Source organism: Vulpes vulpes, chromosome 8, assembly GCF_048418805.1.
Source record: "Vulpes vulpes isolate BD-2025 chromosome 8, VulVul3, whole genome shotgun sequence".
Lineage (NCBI taxonomy): Eukaryota > Metazoa > Chordata > Mammalia > Carnivora > Canidae > Vulpes > Vulpes vulpes.
In genome coordinates, this window is record NC_132787.1 from 47,763,667 (window position 1) to 47,782,372 (window position 18,706).

At 44.8% G+C, this 18,706-nt stretch overlaps 1 protein-coding gene across 6 annotated transcripts in view; it reads left to right on the plus strand.

The window, feature by feature from the left end:
- LOC140599936 (uncharacterized) overlaps positions 1-18,706 on the plus strand; it is a 102,186-nt gene that overhangs the window by 75,573 nt on the left and 7,907 nt on the right. For 4 of the 6 annotated variants that reach the window (XM_072766435.1, XM_072766440.1, XM_072766439.1 and 1 more), the window contains one exon: positions 9,307-9,462. In XM_072766435.1, coding sequence (XP_072622536.1) covers positions 9,307-9,462 — 156 coding nt within the window. Of the gene's footprint in view, positions 1-9,306; positions 9,463-10,218; positions 10,516-18,706 lie in introns of those variants that run through there. The other 2 variants (XM_072766437.1, XM_072766438.1) reach the window with 2 other exon arrangements.

Here is an 18,706-nt window from a genome sequence, read left to right on the forward strand (position 1 = left end):
AGGCAGACGCTGGTGCCCTGAAGGTTCAGGCTTCACAAGCGGCGGGGCCGGGTTTCAACTGGGATTTATACCTTGGATGCAAGGTGTTTGAACACTTGTAAAATAATCAAGGTGATCACATCAACAAGAGAAAAAACAAGAACCATAGGATCCTCTCAATAGATGCAGGGAAAGCATTTGACAAAGTACAGCATCCATTCCTGATCAGTACTCTTCAGAGTTACGCACAGGGAACATTCCTCAATATCTGTAAATCCATTTACGAAAAGCCCACAGCAAACATCATTGTCAATGGGGAAAATGGGAGAGCCTTTCCCCTAAGATCAGGAACACAACAGGGATGTCCACTCTCACCACTGCTATTCAACACATTATGATAAGTCCTAGCCAAAAGACATTCAAATTGGCAAAAGAGTCAAACTTTCCCTTTTCGCAGATGACAAGATACTGTACTTTGAAAACCCAAAGACTCCACCCCAAGATTGCTAGAACTCATCCAGCAATTCAACAATGTGGCAGGATACAGAAATCAATGCCCAGAAATCAGTGGCATTTCTCTACACTGACAATGAGTGAGAAGAAGGAGAAATTAAGGACTCAATCCCATTTACAATTGGACCACAAACCAGAAGATACATAGGAATAAACCTAACCAAAGAGGTAAAGGATTTATACCCTATAAATACAGAACACTTCTGAAAGAAATTGAGGAAAAATCAAAGAGATGGAAAAACTTTCCATGCTCATGTATTGAAAGAATAAATATTATGAAAATGTCTATGCTACCCAGGGCCTTTTACAGGTTCAATGAAATCCCTATCAAAATACCATGGACTTTCTTCACAGAGATGGAATAAATAATCTTAGGTTTTGTGTGGAATCTGAAAAGACCCCATATAGCCAGGGGAATATTGGGGCAAAAAAACTCCAGATCAGGGGGCATCACAATGCCAGATTTTAATTTTTTTTTTAATTTTTTTTTTTTTTAAATTTATGATAGTCACAGAGAGAGAGAGAGGCAGAGACACAGGCGGAGGGAGAAGCAGGCTCCATGCACCGGGAGCCTGATGTGGGATTCGATCCTGGGTCTCCAGGATCGCGCCCTGGGCCAAAGGCAGGCGCCAAACCGCTGCGCCACCCAGGGATCCACAATGCCAGATTTTAAAAAGGACACTCTCTTCATTAAATGGGTGTTGGGACAAGTTGACAAACACGTACAAAAGACTGAAACTAGACTATTCTCTCACCCCAGACACAATGATAAACTAAAAATGGATGAAAGATCTAAATGTGAGACAAGAATCCATCAAAATCCTAGAGGAGACCACAGGCAACACCCTTTATGAACTTGGCCACAGCAACTTCTTGCAAGATACATCTATGAAGGCAAAGGAAATGAAAGCAAAAATGAACTCTATTGGGACTTCATCAGGATAAAAGCTTCTGCACAGCCAAAGAAGCAGTCAAAAAAACGAAAATAACAACCTACAGAATGGGAGAAGATATTTGCAAATGACATATCAGATAAAGGGCTAGTATCCAAGCTCTAATAACATATCAAATTCAACACCCAAGGAAGAAACAATCCAATCATCAAATGGGCTGAAGACATAACAGACATTTCACCAAAGAAGATATATTTGTGGCCAGGAAGCACATGAGAAAACGCTCCGCATCACTGGCCATTAGGGAAATACAAATCAAAACCACAATGATATACCACCTCACAATGGTGAGAATGGGGAAAATTAACAAGACGTGAAACAATAAATGTTGCAGAGGGTGTGGAGAAAGGGGAACCCTCCTGCACTGTTGGTGGGAATGTTAACTGGTGCAGCCACTCTGGAAATCTGTGTGGAAGTTCCTCAGAGAGTTCAAAATAGATCTGCCCTATGACCCAGCAATTACACTGCTGGGGATTTACCCAAAGATACAGATGCAGTCAAATGCCAGGACACGTGCACCCCAGTGTTTATTACAGCAATATCCACAATAGCCAAACTGTGGAAGGAGCCTCTGTGTCCTTCAACAAATGAATGGATAAAGATGATGCGGTCCATATATATAATGGAATATTACTCAGACATTAGAAGGACAAATACCCACCATTTTCTTCAACCTGGATGGAACTGGAGAGGATTATGCTGAGTGAAATAAGTCAATCAGAGAAGGACAAACATTATATGGTTTCATTCATATGGGGATTATAATAATAGTGAAAGGATTATCGGGGGAGGAGGAGAAATGGGAAAAATAGAGACAAACCATGAGAATCCTAACTCTGGAAAATAAACAAAGGGTTGGGGAAAGGGAGGTGGACAGGGGGCATGGGTTGACTGGGTGGTGGGCACTGAGGGGTCACCAGTCGGGATAAGTACTGGCTGTTATACTGTGGGTTGTAAATCGAATTTCAATATACATGAGACCTCAAAGATTCAGGCTATTAAAATTTTGGAAGCTATTTTAAAGGTTTACCCATAAAACTTTTTTTTAAATTTCACATATATGCCCTTAACAATGAAAAGAAAGGTATAGGAGACAGACAAAATCGACCATTTTAAGTAGTTTTTGTGCACAAACCACAACGGGTACAATTTGCCTAATCAATTGAGGTAACAGCAAAACTGAATAGGCCCCTCCCTCGGGCCTGATTTTTTTTTTTTGAAGAATTTCAGAAGGGCAGGTATCCTTCAGTGTTTGGACGAAATTCCTGTGAGGCCATTTGGTCCTGGGCGTTTGTTGGCAGTTATTTTTATTACTGACTCAATTTCCTTACTGGTATTCAGTCCATTGAACTTTTCACCTACTTCCTCCTTCAGTTTTTGTAGCTTCTAGACTTCTATGAATTTATCCACTGCGTGTAGGTTGTCCAGTATGTTGGCCAGTAGTTTTTCATGATATTCTGTTTCAATCATTTAATGTATGTATGGAATTGGTTGTAATTTATCCTTTATCCTTTGTGATTCTGTTTGAGTGCTTCTCCCTTCTTTCATGAGTCTAGCTACAAGATTATCATTCTGTTGATCTTCAAGGAACTAGATAGTGATTTCATTAATCTGTTCTACAGGTTTTTACTTTTGTTTCTGTAACATATATTTCAGCTCTAATTTTTAGTACTTGTGGCCTTCTGCTGTTTTTTGGTTTTATTTACTGTTCTTTTGCCGAGTCCTTTAGCGTAGGTTTATGTGATTTGAGATTTTTGTTTGAGGTAGGTCTGTATTGCTGTAACCATCCCTCTTTAGGATCCATTTTACTGTATCTCAAAGATGCTGGACAATGGTCTTGCCATTTTTATTTGTTTCCATGTAATTTTTTTCTGTCTTCCTGGAGTTCTCCTTCAATGCATTCATTGTTTACTAGCATGGTGTAAACCAGGTGTATGTGTGTTTTTCCAATTTTTTTTCTCTTGGGATTGATTTCTAGTTCCACAGCATTGTGCTCAGAAAAGATGCTTGGTATGATTTCAATGTTTCTGAATTTTTGAGACTTGTTTTGTGGCCTGATCTGTGACCTATGCTCAAGTTACCACGTGCACTTGAAAGGAATGAGTATTCTGCTGTTTGAACAAGTTTGAAACAGTGAATTAGTCCAAGTAATTGTTTCCTTTTTGATTTTCAGTTTCGGTCATCCCTCTATTAATATAAGAGGGGTGTTAAAGTCTCCTACTATTGTTGTATTACTGTCAATTAGTTCCTTAATGCCTAATTGCTTTATGTATTCAGGTGATCCTATGTTGTGTGTACATATATTTAAAACTGTTAAATCTTCTTGTTGTGTGGTCTCCACTCTTATTATATACTGTCTTTCTTTTTCTCTTACTAAGCGCTCCGTTTTAAAGTGTGTTTTGTCAGGAAGAAGTGTTCCTACTCCTGCCTTCTTCAAACTTTCGAGTGATAAATATTTTCCTCCATCTGCTCACTATCATTCAGCGTGTCTGTAGATCTGAAATGAATCTCTAATAGCATATAAGTGAGACTTGTTTCCTTTTGTTGGTGTTGTTGCTGTTGTTGATTGAAAGAGTTTAGTTTGTTTTGTTGTAATTTTTAGAGTTTTGTTTGTGAATCCACCCTGTCACCCTATGTCTTTTCATCAGAGTGTTTTGTCCATTTACATTCGTAGTAATTATTTTTTTATTGGAGTTCAGTTTGCCCACATATAGCATAACACCCAGTGCTCATCCATCAAGTGCCCCCCTCAGTACCCATCACCCATTCACCCCCACCCCATGCCCACTTCCCTTTCCAACAGCCTTTGTTTGTTTCCCAGACTTAGGGATCTCTCATGTTCTGTCTCCCTCTCTGATATTTCCCATTCATTTCTTCTCCTTTCCCCATATTCCATTTCACTATCTTTTATATTCCCCAAATGAATGAGACCATATGTTTGTCCTTCTCCAATTGACTTATTTCACTCAGCATAATACCCTCCAGTTCCATCCACGTCGAAGCAAATGGTGGGTATTTGTCGTTTCCAATGGCATAGTAATATTCCATTGTATACATATACCAAATCTTCTTTATCCATTCATCTTTCGATGGACTCCAAGGCTCTTTCCACAGTTGGCCATTGTGGATATTGCTGCTATAAATATCACGGTGGAGGTGTCCTGGCATTTCATTGCATCTGTATCTTTTCTGTATCTTTGGGGTAAATCCCCAGCAGTGCAATTGCTGGGTTGTAGGGCAGATCTATTTTTACCTCTTTTAGGAACCTCCACACAGTTTTCCAGAGTGACTGCACCAGTTCACATACCCATCAAAAGTGCAGGAGGGTTCCCCTTTCTCCACATCCTCTCCAACATTTGTGGTTTCCTGCTTTGTTAATTTTCCCCATTCTCACTGGTGTGAGGTGGTATGTCATTGTGGTTTTGATTTGTATTTCCCTAATGGCAAGTGATGCAGAGCATTTTCTCATGTGCATGTTGGCCATGTCTATGTCTTCCTCTGTGAGATTTCTATTCATGTCTTTTGCCCATTTCATGATTGGATTGTTTGTTTCTTTGCTGTTGAGTTGAATAAGTTATTTATGGATCTTGGATACTAGCCCTTTATCTCATACGTCATTTGCAAATATTTTCTCCCATTCTGTAAGTTGTCTTTGAGTTTTGTTGACGGTATCTTTTGCTTTGCAAATCTTATCTTGATGAAGTCCCAATAGTTCATTTTTGCTTTTGATTCTCTTGCCTTCATGGATGAATCTTGGAAGAAGTTACTGTGGCCAAGTTCAAAAAGGGTGTTGTCTGTTCTCCTCTAGGATTTTGATGGAATCTTGTCTCACATTAAGATCTTTCATCCATTTTGAGTTGATCTTTGTGTATGGTGTAAAAGAGTGGTCTAGTTTCATTCTTCTTCATGTGGATGTCCAATTTCCCCAGCACCATTTATTTAAGAGACTGTCTTTTTTCCAGTGGATAGTCTTTCCTCCTTTGTCAAACGTTAGTTGACCATAAAGTTGAGGATCCACTCCTGGATTCTCTATTCTGTTCCATTTATCTATGTGTCTGTTTTTGTGCCAGTACCACACTGTCTTGATGACCACAGCTTTGTAGTACAACCTGAAATCTGGCATTGAGATGCCCCCAGCTATGGTTTTCTTTTGGAATATTCCCCTGGCTATTTGGGGTCTTTTCTGATTCCACAAAAATCTTAAAATAATTTGTTCCAACTCTCTGAAGAAAGTCCATGGTATTTTGATAGGGTTGCATTAAATGTGTAAATTACCCTGGGTAGCCTTGACATTTTCACAATATTAATTCTTCCAATCCATGAGCATGGAATATTTTTCCATTTCTTTGTGTTTTCCTCAATTTCTTTCAGAAGTGTTCTGTAGTTTTTAGGTTATAGTTTACCTGTAGTTTACCTCTTTGGTTAGGATTATTCCTAGGTATTTTATGGTTTTGGGTGCAATTATAAATGGGATTGACTCCTTAATTTCTCTTTCTTCACTCTCATTTTTAGTGTATAGAAATGCCCCTGACTTCTGCGCATTGATTTTGTATGCTGCCACACTGCCAAGTTGCTCTATGACTTCCAGCAATCTTGGGGTGCAGTCTTTTGGGTTTTCTATATACAGTACCATGTCATCTGTGAAGAGGGAGAATTTGACTTCTTCTTTGCCAGTTTGAATGCAATTTGTTTCTTAATAGCAGTGGTGAGAGTGGACATCCTTGTCTTGTTTCTGTTCTTAGGGGAAAGATTCCCAGTGTTTCCCCATTGAGAATGATATTTGCTGTGGGTTCTCATAGATGGCTTTTAAGATACTGAGGAATGTTCCCTCTATCCCTATACTCTGAAGAGTTTTGATCAGGAATGGATACTGTATCTTGTCAAATGCTTTCTCTGCATCTATTGGGAGGATCATATGGTTCTTGTTTTTTCTCTTGCTAATATGATCAATCACATTGATTGCTCTTACGAGTGTTGAACCTACCTTTCAAATCAGGGATAAATTCCACTTGGTCATGGTGAATCATTTTCTTAATGTATTGTTGGGTCCTATTGGCTAGTATCTTGTTGAGAATTTTTGCATCCATGTTCATCAGGGATATTGGTCTATAATTCTCCTTTTTGGTGGGGTCTTTATCTGGTTTTGGAATTAAGGTGATGCTGGCCTCATAGAACGAGTTTGGAAGTACTCTATCTCTTTCTGTCTTTCCAAACAGCTTTACTGGAATAGGTATGGTATCTTCTTTAAACGTTTGATAGAATTCCCCTGGGAAGCCATCTGGCCCTGGACTTTTGTGTCTTGGGAGGTTTTTGATGACTGCTCAATTTCCTCCCTGGTTATCGGCCTGTTCAGGTTTTCTCTTTCTTCCAGATCCAGTTTTGGTAGTTTGTGGTTTTCCAGATATGCGTCCATTTCTTCTAGATTGCCTAATTAATTGGCAAATAGCTGCTCATAATATGTTTTTAAAATCGTTTGTGTTTCCTTGGGGTTGGTAGTGGTCTCTTCTTTATCATTTATGATTTTATTAATTTGAGTGTTCTCTCTCTTCTTTTTAATAAGGCTGGCTAATGGTTTATCTATCTTATTGATTCTTTCAAAGAACCAACTCCTGGTTCTGTTGATCTGTTCCACAGTTCTTCTGGTCTCTATTTCATTGAGTTCTGCTCGAGTCTTTATTAACTCTCTTCTTTCTGCTCTATTTGCTGTTTTTTCTCTAGCTCCTTTAGGTGCAAGGTTAGCTTTTGTATTTGAGTTCTTTCCAGTGTTTGGATGGCTGCTTGTAATGCGATGTATTTCCCCCTCAGGTGTGCTTTTGCTGTATCCCAAAGATTTTGAATGGTTGTATCTTCATTCTCATTAGTTTCCATGAATCTTTTTAATTTTTCCTTATGTTCCTGGTTGACCCTTTCATCTTTTAGTAGGATGGTCCTTAACCTCCATGTTTATGAAATCCTTCCAAACGTCTTCTTGTGATTTAATTCTAATTTCAAAGTATTAGGGTCTGAAAATATGCAGGGGACTATCCCAATCTTTTCGTATCGCTTCAGACCTGATTTGTGACCCAGTATGTGGTCTATTCTGGAAAAGGTTCCATGTGCACTTGAGAAGAATGTGTATTCAGTTGCATTTGGATGTAAAGTTCTGTAAATATCTGTGAAATTCATCTGGTACAGTGTATCGTTTAAAGCTCTTGTTTCTTTGGAGATCTTGTGCTTAGAGATCTATTGTAGAAAGCGCTATGTTCAAGTCACCAAGTATAAGTGTATGATTATCTAAGTATGTCTTAACTTTGGTTATTAATTGATATATAATTGGCAGCTCCCACATTCGTGGCATAAATATTGATGATTGTTAGGTCATCTTGTTGGATAGATACTTTAAGTATGATATAGTATCCCTCTTTATCTCTCACTACAGTCTTGGGGATAAACTTTAGTTTATCTGATATAAGGATGGCTACCCCTGCTTTCTTTTAAGGACCATTTGAATGGTAAATGGTCCTCCAACCTTTTATTTTCAGGCTTTATGTGTCCTTATGTCTAAAATGAGTCTCTTGTAAACGGCAAATAGATGGGTCTTGCTTTTTCATCCAGTCTGAAACCTTGCGTCTTTTGATTGTGGTATTAAGCCCATTCACATTAAGAGTTACTATTGAAGGATATGAATTTAGTGTCATCATAATACCTATTCAGTCACGGTTTTTGTGGATTGTTTTCTTGGACTTCCTCTTTCTATTACACAATCCCCCTTAGTATTTCTTGCAGAGCTGGCTTGGTGGTCACATATTCTTTCAGTTTGTTGCCTATCTTGGAAGCTCTTTATCTCTCCTTCTTTTCTGAATGAGAGCCTTGCTGGATAAAGTATTCTTGGCTGCATATTCTTCTCGTTTAGGACCCTGAATATATCCTGCCAGCCCTTTCTGGCCTGCCAAGTCTCTGTGGAGAGGTCTGCTGTTAATCTAATATTTCTCCCCATAAAGGTTAGATATTTCTTGTCTCTTGCTGCTTTAAGGATCTTCTTTATCTTTGGAATTTGCAAGCTTCACTATTAAATGTCAAGGTGTTGAACAGTTTTTATTGATTTCGGGAGTGTATCTCTCTATTTCCTGGATCTGAATGCCCATTACCCTTCCCAAGTTAGGAACGTTCTCAGCTATTATTTATTCAAATACAGTTTCTGGACCTCTTTCCCTTTCAGCGCCCTTGGGAAACCCAATTAAACGTAGATATTTCCTCATGAGGCTCTCATTTATTTCCCTTAATCTATCCTCATGATCTTTTAATTGTTTATCTCTTTTTTCTTCAGTTTCCCTCTTTGTCATCAACTTGTCTTCAATGTCACTCACTCATTCTTCTACCTTGTTAACCCTCATGAATAGGACCTCTAGTTTGGATTGCATCTCATTTAATTGATTTTTAATTTTTGTCTGATTAGTTCTAAATTCTGCAGTCATGAAGTCTCTTGAATCCTTTATGCTTTTTTGTAGAGCCACCAGTAGCTTTATAATTGTGCTTCTGAATTGGCTTTCTGACATTGAATTCTAATCCAAATTTTGTGACTCTGTGGGAGAGAGGACTGTTTCTGCTTCTTTCCTTTGAGGTGAGTTTTTCCTTCTAGTCATTTTGCTCCGTGCAGAGTGGCCCAAAACAAGTTGTATTGGGAAAAGGAGAAAAAAGATAGAAGAGAAAATAGAAAATAAAAAAGAGAGAGAGAGAGAGAGAAAAGGTGGGGGGGAAGCAAACAGAAAACAAAAAACAAAGGGGAGTATCCTCTGATTCTATATACTGTAAATTCCTTGACTTCCCCTGGATCTTTCCAGTGCTGCTTGGTCAATAACTTGTTTTTTCCCTGTCCATCTAGCTGGTCTTCTGAGGGAGCGGCCTGCTTTGCTGATTCCCAGGTGTGTGCACCTGGGGAGCTGCTCAGCCCCCTGCCTGGTGCATGGCTCAGTGGGAGTTGTTTATCCTGTGAGGCGCCAGGAGGAACAACAGTGGAGCCCTGGATTCAGCTTCCGAAGTAAGTATGGAGCTCTCAGTCCGCAAGGTCATGGATGCTACGGGGGCGGGGGCTGCCCAGTGGCAGGAACGTCCTGGCTATCCTGTGTCCCCCTGGCTTCTGCCTGTCCTGGGGGCAGCACCAGATCCTGGGCTGTGTCCCCCAGTGTCCTGGGCTCTGGGGCCTGCGCTACTGGAATCGCGCTCCCGGGGCTGCTCAGCCCCCTCCGCTTGGAGCGGCTCCCTGAGCTGCTGCCCAAGCTGCTCCCAGGCCCCACCTTACCTGAGCTGCAGCCCTTCAGGGAGCTTGGCTGGTGCATGCTGCACTCTCCCTCTGTTAGTGCCCCTGGGAGACTGAGGGTATCCCAGCCCCTCCTGGGATTCTGGTCCAACTCCCTGGAAGCGCCTTTCTGTCCGGGAAGATTGGTGAAGCTCCTGCTTCTCTGGGTCAAGGCTTTCCTGTCCTGGGGGCACTCGCTGAGTGGCCTCAGCCTGGCTCCTCATGGGGCCCATCCCCCTTGGATGCTTTTTTATTTCTTTACTTTTTTTCTGTCTTCCTACCTTCATAGAAGCATGAACTCTTCTCACTGTGGCGTTCCAGCTGTTCTCTCTTTATATCTCAGGCCAAATTCATAGTTTTTCAGGATGATTTAAAAGTTATCTAGGTAATTTGGTGGGGACAGGTGACTTGGGGACCCTACTCTTCCCCCATCTTGCCCCCTCCCCCATTCATAGTAATTATTGATCAGAATACATTTATTGCCATTTGATTACTCAGATCATCAGCTTGGTGGCATTCACCTCATGGAACCCCCTGAATCCTCCTCTCTCATTCGTCATATTTCAAAGCTCCTGACAGAAAAGGTTCATGTACCCCATGATATAACCGAAGTACAAGACCTAAGTGGTCAAGCTCACTTAGCAATTTCAGACAAGACAGTGTAAGTGTGTACACTGAGACTGAGTGTGTAAACTGGTGAATGTCTGGAACCACAGACATCAGAACAACAAAGACCTAAAAGTCATCATGTCCAGCAAGGAGAGTGTGGTGGTTTCTCTGGCCAAAGCATTATTCTGGCAAGGGACAACCAATGTCTGATCTATCAGGTCCCAGCCAGGGAAGAATGGCTACTATGCATCCAACCAAGAAGCTGGAGCCTTCAGGGAATTTCTGCCTTCAAGAGAGCTGCCTTAGAAACTACAGGAAGGCAGGAAATCCTAACTCAGAAGTCAGCACAAATGTTCATGGAACCTGGCCCAGGTGTGACCTTCAATGTACACAAATATCTTTCCCCCTCAAGAAAACCAAGAGGGAAAGGAATTCAGAGATCACTGACGAGGATCCCAGGAGGATTCCAGTGTTGGTCAGTGGTGAAGTTGGAACCCTTGGAGTGAGACTGAGGATGGAAAGTCCTGCCTGCCCTTATTTCATCCACTAATTATCCTCCACTGGCCTCATGCCTTCCATGTGCAGGATATAGTCTCTTTACATGTTTGTCCCCACTTTAGTGTTGATGCAATTCCAGAGGTGGAACTAGACAACTACACGTTCTGAATAATGGGAATGTCAAACCCTAAAACCCAAGCCAAAATAATCCACATCACAAAAAGTGGCAAGAAAAAGTCCTCCTTCCTTTAAAGTGTACAAAGGGAGCCACTGTCCTGGGGTAGGAGGTAGTTCTGGCAAGTGGTACCCTTCAAGACCCCCAATTCAGTGGTTGTTGCTATTCTTGTGGAAATACCTCCAACCTCTAAATCTCAGCAGTTATTAAGGGGGGTTTCTGCTGTTTGCCCAAGTTCCTTACACTGTCCTCTGAGAAAGGAGTGCTTGGGGATGCCCTTCAGTAGCTAGGGAGGAAGGCTGGATCTACTTTTTCCCACATACAGGAACTGATGACTCTGTAAGATTTCCTGTTTAAAATGAGCATAAGAGGGTCACCTGGGTGGCTCAGTGTTTGAGCGTCTGCCTTTGTCTCAGATCATGATCCTGGAGCCCTGTGTTTGAGTCCCATGACAGGCTCCCCACAGGGAGCCTGCCTCTCTCTGTGTCTCTCGTGAATAAATAAAGAATATCTAGGGGGAAAAATAGAAAATGAATATGAGACTCTTTAAGTCTTTTAGATTACTATAGGAAGCAAAAGAACCACACTACTCCTGGACTCTAAAGAGGCTTTAATATTATAATATTGAAATCTACCATTTACTATTTAAGATGATGAAATATTGGTCCTCCAAATAAGTGAAGAGATGGAAGCAATTGTTGTTGAGCAGACGGGTCCCATGCCCACTGTTGCCCCTGGACACCAGCTCAGGCCTGAGGTTGACTGTGGCCAGTTCTTTCTGTTTGTGAGCTAGGTTTGGGGCGCCAGCTAGCAGGACAAGATGTAGCTAAGGACAGAGTGACACGTGAGTTGAGCAGGAGCTTCAATTCAGGAGCTTTTCCTGACATTTTCCAAGGAGCTGGAGCCTGGTGCCCCAGCAGCAAGGTTGGAGGCCACCTGAGGAATCTACCCCTACCCTTACTCAGCTCCTGATGGGCCTCACCTCTCCTCTTCACTGAGCCACTTCCCAGACTGGAACCAGACCCTAAATGGATGCTTGGGCTCTATGTTGTAATGATCTGCAGCCACCTGGAGCAGCATAATCTCGGTCATGAATCTGTATTCCTGGGCCAAAAGAGAAGGATGGGACCCATCCTACAAATTCGTCCCAACTTGTTCTCAGAGATGAGTATAAACTGCCCCTGCTCTGGCAAGTTATCCTTGATGGCCATTCCTCTTTCCTCACTAACTGCATGGGACTTTTTCCTTATTATGAAACTGTTCCCAAAAATGTGAGAATGAAGGGATGGAAGCAAGGAATGATCCTCCTGGGGACATCTCTGACAGCCACAGCCCTACCCTTTCCTACAGGAAGTCATGGAGAGCCTCACCTTATTCTTATTCTGGTGGTTTCCTCACTGCCCTGGAAAGCAGACAACCAAAGTCTGTCAGTGAGAGGACTCTGGTTATTACTGGCTGCTAATACTCACCCCTTCTCATGTTGCACTAAGGCCAGGCACACTAGGGGCCATGACTCCCCGTATGACAGGACTGCAATCTAGGCCAGGCTCTGGGAGCCAGGGAAAGGAAGACATGGGGTTGCTCATCTGGCATCCTATAGCACAGGAAGGGGAAGCCAAAGCCTCAGGTGGGCAGGAGATGCTAGGCTCTTTAAGTGCCCGCTCAAGTTGGAGATCCTGACTTTATTCTGCCCCCACAGGCAATCTCAAAGGGACAGGCTGAAGTCAACCCAGACTAACCTCGTGACGCTTTGCATTCAGGCAGCAGATTTGATCTCAGGGCCAGTGAACTAAGTGCAGCCTCCCTTTACTCATCACAGACATGGGCAAGTAACTCTAGCTCACAGGGGCAGCGGGGAGGCTATCACGAGGGGAAATTTTGCCAAGGACTGAGAGCTCAGGGCTCAGTTCAGGGGTTCTGTGCTCCCACACATCAGGATTCCGGCCCCTCTTTCCCGGCCCTCAGGCTCACGCTCCTCCAGGCACTCCTCCATTGCAGCATCCAGCATGAGCAGGTCAGTGAGGAAGGTGCCAAGGAAGGGGACGACACCCTGTGTCAGGGGGTTGGCGGTGGAGTGAGTCCCTGCTCTCTCGTGTCCACAGGGATCCTCCCCGGGAAACATTTCAGCCTCCTGGCCCACCCCTGCTTCCCACATGGTGCAGACAAGGACCCTTCCCTCACCCTCCAAGAACATCAGAGTCCTCCTAATCATTTCAAGGGCATGCTTTAGAAAAATCATTGTATATGTGGCCCTGGGCCCCTGCCCACCAACAAACACATTTGTATACAGGTTTGTAGACCCTCTTCCAGGTCACTTCGAAAGAAGGGTTTTAGACTTTCTTTTTTGAAAATTTTTATTTATTTATGATAGTCACACAGAGAGAGAGAGAGGCAGAGACACAGGCAGAGGGGGAAGCAGGCTCCATGCACTGGGAGCCTGACGTGGGATTCGATCCCGGGTCTCCAGGATCGCGCCCTGGGCCAAAGGCAGGAGCTAAACCGCTGCGCCACCCAGGGATCCCCGAAAGAAGGGTTTTAGAAGCTGTGGCAACAGGAGGCAGAGCTGGAGTTGGAAGGCCCCACCTGTCTTGATTTGGGGGCTTCCAGCTTTCAGCGAAGACCCCCCTCTCCTCTGGGTTTGAGGCCATGTATCTGGGGCACGCTCAGCTTCTTCTGCTGCTCCCTCTTCCATGCTCTCTGAACATTTATCCCCAGGGTTCCAAGTTTAGATGGCCGTTCCTGCAGGGCTAAGGACAAGTTCCTTAAGATTATAATCACCTCAGGCCGCTTCTCCCCACCATCTTTGACTCAGACCCTGGACATCTGACCCAAGGCAGAGGGTAGCATCCTACGTTATCCTTAAGCCTGCCATGAGTGATTCTAGAACAATCTCAGCTCCAACTTTGACTCCCTGTGTGACTTTGAGCTTGCAGTCTGGCCTCCCTGAGCCTGGTTCCTCACTGGGAAAGGTGAGAATTCCAGCTACCTCCCTTGGTCTCCTGAGGACCCAGTGTCCTATTCCTATCATCATTGTTGTGGCCCTCATCCCATCCAAACCCCTCACTGAGGAGAGGCATGTCTTCTGGGCTCTCAAGTTTGGTAGAGGTCGCCATCTGGACCAGCTGGTGACAGGGAGCTCGTGTGTCCAGCCTAGGGATTCTGGTTGAGCAGCAACTGCTTTTCCACCCCTTGTGGATTTTCACCCCAGGCTGCATCCACGTTCATGCCAGAGGCTTCACTCCCTGAAGGTATGGTCCTGGTCAGTGCCTAATTCATTCACAAAGGATACTGTTGCTCCCACACCTCTTCTCTTTCTATACCAACACCTTCCATGCTACCTTGATAAGCAGGTTCCTGCTCTGTGGATTGTCTTTGGTGCACATTTTTTTAAATGTTCAAATGTTATTCCTGAATAGAGAGAAAGAAGGCAGGATGGATGTTGGAATACTATGGTAGGGTTGAGTGCAAGTCCCTATGGTCTGAGACCTCCAAGGAGTCAAACTGCTGGATCAGGTTTTTCTTTGGTTCCTCTGAGCACTCAGTTCATTGGAGGACACAGGAGGGAGCTCTCTTGTGGGTCATCCAGTGCATCCAGTCCCGTATTAATTGAACAGCTCTCCTTTGGTCAGTTTTGGTTTCAATTGGGAAGAGACTCTAGTTGCTGTAATGTTCATATCCAAAAACTTTTAATTCAGCTCAGCCCAGTCTCCCCAAATGGGGACATTTGGAGGCATGGTGGCCTATTCCCCAGGAAGGATGAGAAAATAACTTGCCCCCTGCCCGCCCACATCCTGTTTCATGGTTTGCTGCCTCCTAGGAAGTCCAGGGTGACTGAAGGGGCGAAAAGGACAGGCATATGGGACATCCCTCATCCTTCATGGTCCTTTTGGAGAGAGGACCCCTCACCTGGAAACTTTGGTCCATGTGTTCTTCAGGTGGTGAATTGAGGCACTCTGCAGAGCAGAAATGATGGCATGCGTGGAAGAGTAGTTATGCAAGATTTGACAGGCTTGGGGACAGAAGAAAATGAGCTGTCAGGTGGATATCAGGAGCCCAGTTAGCTGGAGAGCTGCACTATTCTTCAGTGTCAGTCTCCTCTCCTGGATGAGACAGATGTCTAGAGACCTACAGAAGGGCACGTGGAAGACCCAGCAAGGAGCACTGCTGGGGAGAGGGGGCATTTTCCTTCACTCCAAGGAAAGAGTCATGTAGGAACTGAGCATCCCAACATTGGGCCATGCAAGGAAAGGTCAGCCTGCCCCTGGAAAGAAGAACTCAGACCAGAGACTTCAACCTTGAGAACTGATCAAGGGAAGAGCAGTTCCCGAAGCTCAGGAGAGCAAGTCAGCTGGGCCTCCTGTAGGCTTACCTTGGCCACCTTGATCCAGTGTTCCACCACCATGGCCTGTCCTGGGCAGTCATGCGTGGGTTGCCAAGGAAGGTGGTGATGACGCAGTTGGCCATGTTGTTGAACTGGGTGATGGTGGCACGGACTATGCATGCTAGGTGCTCATTTCCAGGTTCATTTCGCTTGGACCAAATGGAGCCCAGGCACTGTTGGGGCAGCACCTTCTTGAACAGATCCTAAAGAATAGGGGGACACTCGCTCACACAGCCATTTCACATGCAAGACTCATGTCCTATGTAGGGGTCCCATGTCAGAGCTGGGGCTCAGCAAGCACAGAAAGTGGCCTGAACCCAGTTAGAGTCCCTGGATTGTACTCCATTCCTCTTCCCTGAGGGAGCCCAGTACAGGATGAACGAGGAGCAGATACTGCTGGGGGGGGGGGGGAGGGTGGAGCAGAGGAAGGAGGGCATTTGTACCCTGATCATCCTCACTAACTTCAAGTTACAGGTGGCAGTTCAAGGAGGCTCCTCAGAGGGGCATCTTCCCCTCCCAGTGTTCATGCATCTGGTCCTACTCCCCTTTTAGCAGCACATTCTCACAGAAAGAGGTACAACCACAGGTTTGTCTCCCTGCCCTGTACTTCACACGTTAGATGCCTAATAAATGTAGGGTGCTCGGCCTCCAAGGCAGATGCGTGGGTGAGCTGTGGGCTTGGTGGCACACAGTGAGTTGCCCTCCCCCACCCAAGGACCAGGGCCTGCCCATTCGCCTATCAGTTCTGGCTCATTTAATTGACACAGGAACTCTACATCAGTCCTTGCCAGGGTCTGTCTCCAAAGTCTGCAGCTGGACAGTGAAAGCAAGGGTTTGAGGAACTGGACATGTTGATGTGGTTCGTAAGTGATGGAGCTGAGATTTGGACCCTGACCATACAAGCCCACATCAGGGAAGGGCAGGTCTGGGGCAGATGACAGCAGAAAGAAAGCCTGCCCCGGCCCCGTCCTGGGAGCCCAGCTGCTCACCATATCTGCAGATGTCAGTTGCTCTGCCACCAGCTTGGGAGGGAAGTCCATGAGACCGGGCTCCTCCTCATGCAGCTGGTGCTCGGGGGTTATGCACCAGTAGCAGATCGCCTCTGGGGCTGGAGGTGGCTCTGTCTCTATGTTTAGGGAAGGAGCTACAATTCCCAGGAAAGCTGGTGGTCGAACTGACTGCAGCTCATGACCTGGTACACATGCAGAAGAAGACATGAGCTCTTGTTCCAGATCTGGAACAGCTGATGGAGGAGATGCTGGAAGGAGCTGTGGATCTGGCACTGGGACCGGATAAAGAGAAATGTTTGTCCACAAGACTGACTTGCCCCATGCCCTTCCAAAAACAGGGCAGATTCCATGGCCAATAGAGAAACCCCCAGTCCCTGAGCTGCATCGCAGATAGTCTTCCCAGCTTGCAATCCCGCTTACTCTCTGACTCTGTGTCTGCCTCAGTGAGCTGCAGAAGTTCCTGTGGCATCACGGTAATGGGGACATGGCAATTCAGGTCCCAGTCATGCAAATTTGCCTGCACCCAGGCCCCCTTTACTTTGAAACAGGCACAGTGCAGGGACTTCCAGGTGTCCTGCGGTTTCTGGTCAGGCCAGGTACCCAAGATGGGAGAGAGGGTGCTGGGGAGAGTCATATGTGGAGCAGCGTCTGACCATGGCCTTTCATGCCACATGGTACTTCGATAGCACCGTTCTTTCTGTGTGGGTCACAGAGAATGTCCCCAGCATGACTTCCAACCCCCCTGTCGCTGTCCTTGCAGTGGACAATCTGGTCATCCAGAAAACCTGTGTGAGTCTGGTTTTTCTACTTAGCCTGTTTTCTCAATGGCCAAGGGCCTCGTCTACTCCATCCTTCATGCACAGCAGTATCAGGGCTTAGGTTTGTGGCAGATTGGTGAGTGGTCTGCTCACCAAAGCTCTGTTCTTGGCCCCAATTGTGGAGGTCAGAAGAGGTGGTATAGAGAGGTGCAGGAAGAACAAGATGGGACAGTTGAAGGGATGGATGTTTGAGGCACCGAATCAGCCCAGACTGTGCTCTGCTTCCCAGAGGGCTTGGGACCCTATCTACAGCTCCCTTTGACTCATTTCCCTCTTCACAGGAAGCCGCAAAAATGAAACCCTCCCAATGGAAATCAAGAGACCTATGAGATCCTTGGCTCTGAGAGTCACTCCACAGCCACAAACCCTTAGTCTCCCAACGTGCTCTGTGGAGAAATTAAGGTTCTCTGTCTGGATCCAAATATCAATCAAAGTTTTACTTGATCTTTCCCAAAAATGTTTAAGGAGATTTATTAGAGTAAGCAAGCGAGTGAGCAAATAAGCATGGTGAGCATGCTCCCCACTGAGCAGGGAGCCCAATGGAGGGCTCAAACACAGGATCCTGGGATAACGACCTGACCTGATGACAGAGGCCTACCTGATTGAGCCACTCAATGCCCTTACTTGATCTTATCATCCATGATAATGGTCCAGATATGGGTGATCCATTCATTCCTTGAGGCAGCCATGAAGATGTCACATCTAAAAAACTATGGACATGTGTGGCTACAACATGCAGAGTGATAGTCTGACACTCTGATTAGTCTTGGGACCGAGACACTACCTTCTTTATTCCTTCAATTATCTCAGTGAATAGAAATGTGTCTGCAATACTAGGTGCTTAATATGTATTATTGGATGAAGGAATCCCAACCAGCACTTTCCATATACTGTGTGGAACTTGAGCTGCTCTGCCTTCCCCCAGTGACCTCTACTCTTAGGACAGATTATCAGGACCTCTTACTTATGTGGACAGAGTATCAGGACCAGTTAGATGGAATCTCAGAAGTACTTTACATACAGGAAAACTGCCTGCTTTGCATGTGCTTCTGTAAAACCATAAGTGCCACAGGCCCATGAGGGCTGATGTGGAGACCTTCTTTGCTGTGGAGAGAAAACTGCTACAAATGAAGATGCCCGGCAGCCCTTTCTACAGAGCCAGGCACCAGATAAGTCTATGCCATGTTTTCTCTCAGGATTTCCACAGTAGCCCAATGAGGTTCATACTCTTACCACAGCACTTTTCAGAGGAGCAAAAGGAAGTTCAGAGAGGAGGAGGGGCAAGATGGCGGAAGAGTAGGGTCCCCAAATCACCTGTCCCCAACAAATTACCTAGATAACCTTCAAATCATCCTGAAAATCTACGAATTCAGCCTGAGATTTAAAGAGAGACCAGCTGGAATGCTACAGTGAGAAGAGTTCGCGCTTCTATCAAGGTAGGAAGACGGGGAAAAAGAAATAAAGAGAATAGAAATAGAGAATAGAAACAAAAGTC